Source organism: Zeugodacus cucurbitae, chromosome 3, assembly GCF_028554725.1.
Source record: "Zeugodacus cucurbitae isolate PBARC_wt_2022May chromosome 3, idZeuCucr1.2, whole genome shotgun sequence".
Classification (NCBI taxonomy): domain Eukaryota; kingdom Metazoa; phylum Arthropoda; class Insecta; order Diptera; family Tephritidae; genus Zeugodacus; species Zeugodacus cucurbitae.
This window is the reverse complement of record NC_071668.1, coordinates 16,580,641-16,592,836: the sequence shown is the minus strand read 5'-3', so window position 1 is coordinate 16,592,836 and position 12,196 is coordinate 16,580,641. Positions and strand designations below refer to the sequence as shown.

Genomic DNA, 12,196 nt, shown 5'->3' with positions numbered 1-12,196 from the left:
TCTTCTTCTTACAACATTTGACAAATGTCATGGAATATAGACATTTCCTACTGACAGATAAAACGCTTTAATTTGTGGTATTTGCTCGAATTTATAGTTTTAATTTCGCAAAGAACGCGCTAAATTTGTGCATAATTTACGTGAATAGTGTGGCAAAACTTGTAGCGTGTGCTAACGCTGTTAATTGAATAAAAAATTTTGCATTTTCTGTAGTAATTACTGTATGCGGCGACTGCGGACCTCAACGAAGGCGCAGACGGCAGCTGGGGCAGCGACGGCGACAACGACGACGAAAGGTGGTGTTGCCAGCAATAGTAGCTGTGGCGGTGCATCAACAGTGTCAACCGGAATAACGCCGCATGCGGATTGTAAAACTATACAAAATAGCAGTTTCAGTGGAAGTGGTGGTGGTAGCAATACTTTGACAACAAGCAACAGCAGTGGTGCTACGGTAGCCACTACCGCCGTTGTAACAAAAGCAGGCGCAACAATAGCTGCGGGCCGTCAGAAGCACAGCATGGACGCTAAGCTGAGTGGAGATGTATTTAAGAACTTTGAAAAGACGGGAAAGAGTGAATTGTATGTGACCGGAAATAATAAACGGCGTGAAATGCATACATTATACAATAATTGCTTAAACGAAACATTTTTATTTTAGTTTGAAGTTCTTAAAACAACAAGTGAAGGAAAATGATAATCCGATTTTTGGCAAAAATGACGAATTTAAATTCGGCATCTCGAGGGCAATCTACGATCTGCTATGGCATGGACTACGTTGCACATTGAAAAAGGATGCAGTGCTAAATACGTTAGCCGATGTTGTGGTAAGTAAACGAAGTGGCATGTTAGAAATACAAATATGCAATGTTTTTTTTTTTTATTTTAACTGCAGACGCTGCATACTGATTTTCCATCGGTAATACTAGACATTGTAAATATATTGGACGCGGAGACTTCTTTAATGACCGATGGCATACAAGAAGAGCGACTCATGTTCAGTCAGATTGTTAAAGATCTCGATAAGGTGATCTCGGATAAGCTAATAAAAGAGCGTTTGGAAATCGATACACTGCAAGATGTAGGAATTGTAAAGAATAAGGTGTTCTACACCAAATTTATTAAAATAAAAACAAAGCTTTAGTAAGTGCGCTATTTTGCCAAAATGTTCGTTTTGGATACTGAATATTTATTCTTAACAGTTACAAACAGCGACGCTTTAATCTCTTTCGCGAAGAGAGTGAGGGCTATGCCAAGCTAATCACCGAATTAAATCAAGATTTTGAGGAGGGTGTAACAGCCACCAGTATAATGGATATCATAAAATCGCTGATAGGTATAGTAATTTGATTTTTTTTTAATTTTGTATTATTTTTATAAATTTCTTATATTTTAGGCTGCTTCAATTTGGATCCCAATCGCGTGCTTGACATAATAATTGAATCCTTTGAAACACGTCCCGAACGCCGGCATCTCTTCATACCACTGTTGCGCGCCTACATGCCGAATGGTTCAATTATATGTGAAGTACTTGGTTATAAATTTCGTTACTTTGCCGACACAAGAACTCCACGTTCGCTATTTCATGTTTGCTCGCTACTTTTGAAATATGGCGTTATTGAGCTACATGATATATATCAATGGGTGAGTTTATTTGCGGTTTTATTTTAAGAATGTGATACTAAATGCTTAATTTAATAAAGCTTACGCCAGTCGATAAAAACATTATAAGCGAATGGGAAAGCGATCTAGCTGAAGCAAAAGAATTTGTGCGCAAGCTGAACATAATCGTAACAAATAAAGATAAAGAACATGTGGAACCAGAAATGGAGAAACCTTACGATGAGGTAATTCTAAATTAAATTTATTTAATGTAAAATCTCAAAATAATTTTTAAAACTATCCACAAACTCTCAGGAGAAGTACTATGCCAACCAGAAATTCGGTTTGTGTGAGGGTCTACTCAAAGTTGGCGACTGGGAGAATGCTTACAAGATTATGAAAAAACTACCAGAGCAAGCGGTGGTTGTGCATGAGTCGATAGCACGCGCACTCGCCGAATTAATACACATTTCCATTGATCATGTATACACAGAGAAGTGCTTTAAAGCGAATTCACGCCGTTCAAAATTCACGGATGATAAAAAATTGCTGCAGAAATTGCAAGCACGTGAATTTTCCGAATTGCGCAACTACACCATACCAATGGTTATAGCGCTGGGACCGGCTTTGCATTTCGACACAGTGCTCATGTATAAACTTATACGCATATTGCGCACAATAATGACTGATATGGGTGTGGATAGTCTGAATGCGCCCACACCGAATACCGAATCAGAAACACTGTACTTCGAAGTGATGACTGTTATGGATGCAGCTATATTGCCAGCACTTTCCTATCTAGACTGCAATTGCCCCATGGCTGAAGAGATTTGGACTGTACTGAAATTCTTTCCGTACCATTTTCGGTGAGTCAAACTTTAAGTTTACTTTTTTCTTGAATTCAACTAATATGTGTCTGACATTTTTGCCCTAACAGTTATAGTTTGTATGCACGTTGGAAGAACGACACATACCTGGTGCATCCGGTGCTCATACGGCGACGTGGTTTGGCACACAAAAATATTAAAGCATTAATGAAGCGCGTCAGTAAAGAGAATGTGAAGCCGGTGGGGCGTCTTATCGGCAAGTTGAGTCATTGCGCGCCAGGATTTCTCTTCGATTATGTATGTATACTAACTATATATATATATAACATAAATAAATATAATAAATTTTATTCACAGATTCTACTACAAATTCAAATCTATGACAACTTAATTGGGCCCGTAGTCGATTCATTAAAATATCTCACATCGCTATCGTTCGACTGTTTGGGCTACTGCCTCATTGAGGCTTTGGCCATGGCGGATAGAGATCGCTTCAAACACGATGGCACCTCAATTTCATTGTGGCTACAGAGTTTAGCTTCGTTCTGTGGTGCGATCTTCAAAAAGTATAACATTGAGCTCAGTGGCTTGTTGCAATATGTTGCCAATCAGTTGAAGTCACAAAAAAGGTGTGTGGTGAATTTATTTGTTTGTTTAACGCATATTAAATTATTCCATTTTTCTATTTCTACAAAGCTTGGATCTGTTAATCCTCAAAGAAATTGTGCAAAAAATGGCTGGTGTTGAATCGGCAGAAGAAATGACTAATGAGCACTTAAATGCCATGTGCGGTGGTGAATTGCTGCGTGGTGAGGTGTGTATATACATGTTTAACAAAAATATGTTTTTATTATTTTATAATAAAAAATATCTTTCACAACCCACAGGCTGGCTACTTCAGTCAGGTGCGCAACACCAAGAAGTCTTCACAGCGTCTGAAGGATGCGCTCGCCAATAATGATTTGGCTGTTGCCATATGCTTGCTAATGGCGCAACAAAAACACTGTGTCATCTATCGTGAGACTGCGCAAAGCCATCTGAAGCTTGTTGGCAAATTGTACGATCAATGTCAAGATACTTTAGTACAGTTTGGCACATTTCTGGGCTCTACATACTCGGTGGATGAATATGTTGAACGTTTGCCATCGATCATTGCCATGTTGCAGGAGTACCATATCAATGCCGATGTGGCCTTCTTCTTGGCGCGTCCAATGTTTACACATCAGATAAATGTAAATTCGTACATATATATTTTTTTGTTTACATTTTCAATTAATTTCATATTTTTTGCTTAAAAAACAGCAAAAATACGATCAGTTGCGCAAGGCCGACCCCAATGCCAAGAAATTGACTACCAATCAAAAATTACAAAAATATCTGGAAGCCACCAATTTAATTATGAACCCCATTGTTGAGTCTGTGCGTCCCTTACATGGCCCCAAAGTTTGGGAGGACATTAGTCCTCAATTTTTGGTAACCTTCTGGTCGCTTAGCATGTACGATTTGCAAGTACCCGCCGAGAGTTATCAAAAGGAGATTTCGAAATTGAAGCAATTGTCACTGCAAGCAGCAGAATCCAAAGATTCGGTAATTACACTAAATAATATAATTTTTTAACATAAAAAATTAATAATTATATAAATTATATAAATTTTCTTCTAAAAATCAAAATTTTTATCTAAAAAAATCTTTTCTTTTAAATTAATTTTTATCTAAAAAATTTAAAATTTAATCTAAAATTTCATCTAAAATTTAATATGTTGAATTTAATATATTTTAGATACATTTTATTTTTTTAGATCCAAAAATGTTTAGATAAAAAATTAAATTTTAGATAAAATTAAATAAAATAATCTAAACTTTAAATTTTTATGTATAATTTAATTTTTTATCTAAACATTTTTGTAACTAAAAAAATAAAATTTATCTAAAAAAGTATCTAAAATTTTTACTTTTTATGTAATTTAATTTTTATAAAAAAATAATATTTTGACATAAAAGATTTATTTAAAAAAATGTATCTAAAAAATTTAAATTTGTATCTAAATTTTTTTATGTAAAATTTAATTTTTTATCTAAAAAATTTAAAATTAAAAAAAAATAAAATTGATCTAAAAAAGTATCTAAACTACTACTTTTTATCTAAAAATTTAATTTTTATTAAAAAATAATATTTTGACATAAAAGATTCATATAAAAAATATTTTTTTTTTAATTAATTTTTATCTAAAAAATTTAAAATTTAATCTTAAATCTTAATCTTAAATTTAAATTTTTATCTAAAATTAAATTTTTTATCTAAAAATTAATCTAAAAATTTAATTTGATTGTTTATCTAAAAATTTAATTTTTATTTTTATTAAAAAATTATTTTTATTAAAAAAAATAAATTTTGCAATAAAAGATTTATCTAAAAAAATATATTTCGACATAAAAGATTTATTCAAAAAAATTTATCTATAAAATTTAAATTTGTATCTAAAGATTATTATGTAAAATTTAATTTTTTATCGAAACATTTTAATTTTCATCTAAAAATTTTGCAAAAAAATTTATATTTTTTTCTAAAAATTTAATTTTTATTAAAAAAAAATAATATTTTGACATAAAATATTATAATTTTTATCTAAAAAATATATATTTTGCCCAAAAAAAAATAAAATTTTTATCCAAAAAAATATTTATTCACCACAGAATGCCTCCAAGAACAAGAAAGAGCAGGAGCGCTACATTGCTTTAATGGACAAATTACAAGATGAACGTAAGAAACAGCAGGAACATGTCGATAAAATACTACAACGCCTACAACAACAAAAGGACAATTGGTTCCTTTCGCGTTCAGCGAAATCGGCAAAAAATGAGACGATTACACAATTTCTGCAGCTGTGCCTATTTCCAAGGTAGCATTTTTTATAAAAATAATTTTTAAAATTTAATAATAAATAAAATAAAATTTCTTTCATGACAACAGATGCACCTTCACTGCCCTCGATGCGCTTTACTGTGCGAAATTCGTACACACCATACACAATCTGAAGGCTGCCAATTTCTCCACGCTACTTTGTTATGATCGGGTTAGTAAGCGTTCAGTTAATTTCAATATTTTTTTCATTAACAAATCAAATTTTAGATATTCTGCGACATCACCTACTCGGTCACATCGTGTACCGAAAACGAGGCCACACGTTATGGCCGCTTCCTCTGCGCCATGTTGGAGACGGTCATGCGTTGGCATGCCGATCAGGCGGTCTTCAATAAAGAATGCGCCAACTATCCCGGTTTCGTTACGAAATTCCGTGTCAGCAATCAATTCTCCGAGGCGAACGATCATGTGGGTTACGAAAACTATCGTCATGTCTGTCATAAGTGGCATTATAAGATAACCAAAGCGATTGTATTCTGTTTGGACTCAAAAGACTACATGCAAATACGCAATGCGCTCATCATACTCATGCGCATACTGCCGCATTATCCGGTGCTTGCGAAATTGTCGCAAATTATCGAACGCAAAGTGGAGAAAGTGCGTGAGGAGGAGAAGAATAAACGTCCCGATTTGTTTGTGATTGCTTCGAGTTACATTGGGCAGCTGAAAACGAAGGCTGCACAAATGATCAAAGAGAGCGATTTCCATCAAGTGACCGAGCGGCAGATGCGCGTTGAAACGGCTACGGCAGCAGCGGCCACAGCTGCCGCAACTGTTGCGCCAACGGCGGTGGGTGGTACGTCAGCTACTGTGTCTACCGCAGCAGCAAGCAGTAGCGTCAGCATTAATGCGAATGTCATTAACTTGGTCGATGTCACGGCTAAGAGCGCGCAGCAAACGGTACAACAGTTAAACGCTGCGCAGCACGAAGCTACGCCCGTTGTGGCAAGGCAAGTGAGCAATGGCGATATGAAGAGTGGTGAGTTTTGAGACGTCTTTTGTGAAAATATTAATTTAAATTAAATATGAAAACAATTTTTAGCTGAAAAACGCGAGAAAGAAAAGGTGGTGAAGCAGATTATCAAAATGGAACGTGAACCGATAACAAGCCCCGCTACAAATAACACAGTTAACGAGCTAGATACGCGTTCCACGATTTTGTTAAGCGAACGCAATGAACATGGTGAACGGCGCAGCAGCAGTCGCACTTTGAAGGATGTCAAGAAGGAGGAGCGCACGCGTGAGCGTGAACGCGAACGTGAACGTGAAATACAACGAGAGCGTGAAAAAGATCGTGAACGCGACCTGAGAGAGAGAGAACGCGAAAAAGAGCGTGAACGTGAACAAAGAGAAAGAGAGCGTGAGCTGCGTGAACGCGAACGTGAGCGTGAACATCGCAGTCACAATGATGAAATCGATTTGTCTGGTGGTGGTGGTGCCGGCGCAACCGGTGGTAGCACCATGATTTCCACACGTTCAAAACGCGACAAGCGACGTGGCGATGAACGTTATCGGCTCGAATCACCATCCTTGGAGCATATCGAAGTACTGGAAGGCAAGCATGAACATCATGAGTATGAACGCGAACGTGATAGAGAACGTGAGCGAGAACGAGAACGTGCCCGGGACTTGAGTTCTGTATCGAATGAAAGCAACGGTTCATCGATGCATCGACGCAGTCAGGATATAATTGAATATGATAAAGGTGAGTGTAAGCAACAGAATCTTTCTAAGATCTCAATTATAATTTTATCCTCTTGCAATCGCTTTACAGATACGAAACGCCGCAAAGTGGAAGCTTCGACAACTTCTTCGTCCAACTCAAAGGTTAGTATTTTGGTGCAAACATAGTTGCTAAGACAGAGAGGCGGCCATTTTGTGGAGTGCAGCAGATGTGACAATGCCCAGCCATTTGACACTACAGTTGTAAATAAAACAAAAAAATTTATGTCAAATAAAACAACAAAACGCAGCTTAAACAACTGCTGTGTAGTGCTAATGCTTTTATCAACAACAACAATAACAACAACAACAACAGCAATATTTTTGAAGTGATGCCAATAGGGGAAGAAGTGAAAAAAACGGCGAAAAGTGTTATCAAAAATCAAAAACAACAATTAAAAAAATTAAAAAAAAATTAAAAAAAAATTAAAAAAAATTAAAAAAAAATAAAAAGAAACAGTTTAAATGATTTTCGCAGCGTCAATATAAAATAACTTTTGAATTTGTGCAAACGAATATGTGTGGCTGTGTGTGTTTGTATCAGCGTTTTAAACGCAAAACTCTTTGGCATATTTAACATAAAAGTGATAGTTCATTGAAATTTTAATAAGAAATACCACCGCGCGCAACAACTTATACAAAAGATCTGCGTCAAAGTAAAGTTTTAACATTATGACTGATTTTTTTTTTTTATGAAAACGGAGTTAATTTTTTTTTGCATTTAAAATGTAACACAAACGAATGTTGTTTATTTTTTTTTAAATAAGTAGTAATAATTTAATATGTAAACACAAGAAAAAATAAGAAAATGTATTCAGTTAGCTTGAATTATTAAAAATGTGAGGCTGAGTGCAATTTTGAAAAAAAAGAAAAAAATGAAAAAAGCAAAATGTTATAAATATTTATGTTTTCATTTTTGAAATATCCATTAAACTCATTCGAATGTGATAAAAGAAAATAACGTGTATTTATAGTTATTTTTTTTGACAAAAATGTAAAAACTGGTCAAACTATGTACTTAATTTTAAGCTTTAGCTGTTAAGTCAGGGTACATGTTATGTATTAAATGAATGTAATGTGTGCGTCTGATGAAAAAAACAACGAGCAACAAATCTACCTGAAGCAACAGTGGACTATTTGAGGGCTGAGCTACTAAACGAAAACGAACACTAAGCAAAAGATATCTGGAAATCAGCTGGAACAACGTCAGACATTGGAAAGAGAATTTATCGCAGCTTACAACGATCATCATATTCACGTTATAGAGCTTGAATGACAACCCATACATCAACCACGAAGCATAATTTCAACATTTGTGACTATTTTGAGTGCTTTAGATACTGGGGGAGCACTTCCATCAATTTTATTTCTACTTGGAAGAACGTTATAACGAAGACCTTACAACTCACTCAGACTTAACAGTAAAACCGGAAGAAACGATTTGGATGCTTAAAAAATACGAAAAAGATGAAGCAATAAGCAAAAAGATGACAACTGTAAGCTACTAAAAGCTACAAATACCATAAACCAAGCAATAAATCAGCAATTGGAAACAATGAGCGAACGATAGGCAATAGTCCGTGAGAATAGCTTTGATATCGAACAAGGGACGATCGTTTGTTTTTTATGAACACAAATAAATTTGAAACCTACCTGTTTGAGAGGAAGTACTGGACAACAACAACAATCCACTACTACTTTATAAGCCCCAAAAAATTGGAATATATTCGGAAATGTTAGATGAGTTTCGCAACAGTCCATTTGAGGAGCCATTAAATCAACATAGAATTTCTTCATCCTCGACGACCTAACATTTGTGGACTTGGGAGCTACACTGATGCTACAATAGTTCAACGTAACAAGCTTAACATATTTCTCAACACAACTGGCAGATATTCTTTTACTTTGGACATCTCGAGACTCAGAGCACGCAACATGGCTCATATGAGAAATATATAATCCTCGTCGATAGATGTGGACATAACCATACGTGAGGCATATGAGAATACCAATTTATGGTTGAAGTACCGCTACCGTAACAACAACAACATCGCCAATGAAGGATCACACGTATCTAATAGATAAGCAAGTGTCACTACAGTCCTTGGATCTTGAGAAATCCTGCTTTCTCAGTCGTATGGATACATGGAATGTGCTAGAGCGTTTGTGTCATCTATAACATGGATCGGAATTTTCAGAAGGCTACTTTCTAAGTTTCTCTATATTTGCTTATGGAAGACTTGTCATATTTAAAATTTTTATGACAAATATATTCGTTAAGGGAACCCAAATCACCAGCATAACTTCGTCACTGCAACCCAAGGTTCATCGCTTTTCAACATGATGAAAACAAAGTAAAAACTTAAACAAAAACGTAAACCAATAGATCTTCAGTCAAAATTGGTCATCATAAGCAACAGAACAACGCTTAACATCAAATAATAAAACCGTCGTCTTGGAACTGTGAAGCCTTGAAACTTACTTGCAAATCACTCGGTTTGTCTACTCTTGTGCCTAATCCAAACATCAACACATATTTTCTAAACATTTCGAAGTGTCTTTCTATCTCCGCTGTCTGCATACATAATACCACTTGTGCAGTTTTGTTGTTAGTCGTTGGTTATAAGCGAGCTGATGTGATCGAATGGTCGGTAAGTGGGTAGCGGGTGGGTGGAAGTTGTATTAAAAAAGAAAACAGATATGAATTTATGATAGGAAGTGCAAAAAAAAAATAAAAGTTTACTATATAAAGAAAAGCTTTAACTAAAACATAATTAGACATAGGTTTATATTACTAACAAAAAAATATTAAAAAATATTAAAAATACACGCTTCACAACACAAAAACCAAGTCGTGTTTGCGGAATTTTATGGAAATATGATGTAATTTAATTTTGTCTAATTACAGAAACAGATCACAGATGATTTGATTGAGAGTACAAAGAAGGAACGCGCCATAAAGAACAAGGAACGTAAGGAGAAGCTCACCGAGGAGGAGAAAGATGCACGCAAAGAACGCAAATTGGGACGTAAACGTGAGCGTCTCGAGGAGAATTCCAGCGTGGAGCATAAGCGGCGGAGAGAAGGTAGATATATTAATAATTAATAATAATTTTTGAAACAGCAAACTGATACTCCATTTCTTTATTTGATTTTAGTGCAAAATGGCGATGATGATTTACGCGAGCGTGATAAATATCATACAAGGGTAAACATTGTTCTTTAATTTTTTGATTTTCATTTAAGAATGCCTTTATTATATATATTTTCAATTTATAGGAAAAATCCCCGCACTTGCGCAGTGAGACGCGTGAACGTTCACACGAGAAATTCGAACGCGACCGCAGCACACGCGAGGAGCGCCTATATGGCACTTCGAAGTCTACACGTTCGCGCATAGGCTATTAGTAGAGGTACAGACGGAAACAGAAGTTTTACAAAAAATATTTGTTTTTAGTTTTAAATTGACAACAACTACCGCATTAAAAATATACAGCAACAACAAATTCAACTAGTATACTAAATAAACCATTTTAATTTTATAAGTGCGTCAGAAAGAAAAAATAATAATTAAAAAAAAAAATAACCCAACCACAAAAACAACTGCAACTTAACCACAGCAAACATTTCATTTAACTATAAAACATATGATTATAAACTACATTCTTTTTTAAGTTTTAAGTAAACTTTGTATGTACTATGTAGTTTGACATTCAAGCTCGCAGCAAATTTCAACAACAAAATATATAATAATAATAAAAGCCACCTATTCAGTTAATAAATAGTCCACTGTTGTAAGTTTTTTGTTTTTATAAATTGATAAAAACAAAAAAGTGATTGTACAAAAACAAAAAAAAAAAGTAAAAAAATAAAAAAATATTTTTAGAAAATAAGTGGTGAGCGTTTACGCTTAATAATAAAGTTAAAATTTCGCAAGAAAATAATTTAGATATATAAATTCAAATATTGTCTTTTCATTTGTAACACAGTGTAATGTTTAGGGGGACCAAAAGCGTTGCCGATAGTCATCAGTTCCTACCAAAGTCGGGTCTACATAATTGGTATTTTTCAAAAATGTTTCGGAAATATTATCTATGGATACAAATAATAGTTTCATAGAGTGAGTTGCGGAACTTTTCTCTTCGTATAAGACCAAAATTTCAACTCAAGTATAGAACCATAGCCAAACAAATCAAATCAAATCGATAATCGATAGAAAAAAGCAAATGAAAAATATTGGCAACTAAAGACAATAGGACAATTGAGTGAAGTAAATTTCTAGGAGTAGAACAACTATTTTTATAATACCCTGATTTGAATCGAGCCTACATATTATTAATTACAGTGCAGAGCATAAATAAACTAAAGATTAACTTAATCAGATGGTCCACTCAATGATATTAGCCAGACTAAGACGTTATGATGTACAACACAATCGAAGATTCTGTGGAAAACTTCAACACTACAGCTTGAGATTTTAAATGATCTGTTATCAGAATGCCGATTAATTGCTTTAATGTACCGCAGAGGAAAGCTAAAACATATTAGAAATGAGGACAGAGAGAGTATAAAGGTAACTGAATAAGATTGATGTAATCAAAAAAAGGAGTTAACAGCAGAAAAGATGATAAAAAGAACTTAGAGGTTAGAATAATTTCGATATACGATGGTTTACTGTTATTTCCTTTGACATTTAGTGATTATAAGAAAAGAAATAATTAAAAAAATTGTTCCTAATAAGTTCTAAACACTGTTATAAAAATTGAATAAGATTCGAAGATCGCGCTTTTCTAGAGACAATAGGGTTTAGTTGGAAATATTTTAGAAAAAATTAAAAAAATATATCTAGATAAACGGTTACTTTGCCATAATTTAGATTTGTGTGATATGAATATTAATATTAACTAAATTTTAAGAAAAAATATGAAATTGACTTACCTTTTGTACAGCAACTCACATTCAAAATTTCAATTAATTTCCATTTTTCAAAGTAAGTGCCAATCAAATTCAATTAACTAAAAAATAATAACCAAAAATAAAAAAATAAAATAAAATTAATAAATAAGCCTTTAGTTATGGAAAAATCAAGATTAATATATAAAAACTATATTTTAAATTTTAGAGA

The 12,196-nt window shown here is 34.0% G+C and overlaps 1 protein-coding gene across 1 annotated transcript; it reads left to right on the top strand.

The window, feature by feature from the left end:
• LOC105216960 (THO complex subunit 2) lies at window positions 1–10,620 on the top strand. The gene is made up of 20 exons (XM_011191739.3): window positions 1–579; window positions 659–824; window positions 893–1,140; window positions 1,200–1,333; window positions 1,394–1,641; window positions 1,701–1,844; window positions 1,915–2,465; window positions 2,537–2,723; window positions 2,784–3,055; window positions 3,123–3,240; window positions 3,314–3,658; window positions 3,729–4,013; window positions 5,121–5,326; window positions 5,398–5,500; window positions 5,557–6,328; window positions 6,392–7,054; window positions 7,124–7,176; window positions 9,980–10,157; window positions 10,230–10,279; window positions 10,351–10,620. Exons 1-20 carry the CDS (start codon window positions 224–226, stop codon window positions 10,477–10,479), a joined length of 5,208 nt encoding a protein of 1,735 aa, XP_011190041.2. The 5' UTR covers window positions 1–223; the 3' UTR covers window positions 10,480–10,620.
• Window positions 10,621–12,196: the final 1,576 nt, after the last annotated feature.

Coding starts and splice junctions, on each gene's coding strand:
- LOC105216960 (XM_011191739.3), top strand. CDS start 224: ATGCGGCGACTGCGGACCTCAACGAAGGCGCAGACGGCAGCTGGGGCA. Junction 4,014..5,120: donor CAGCAGAATCCAAAGATTCG/GTAATTACACTA, acceptor TATTCACCACAG/AATGCCTCCAAGAACAAGAA. Junction 5,501..5,556: donor CGCTACTTTGTTATGATCGG/GTTAGTAAGCGT, acceptor ATCAAATTTTAG/ATATTCTGCGACATCACCTA.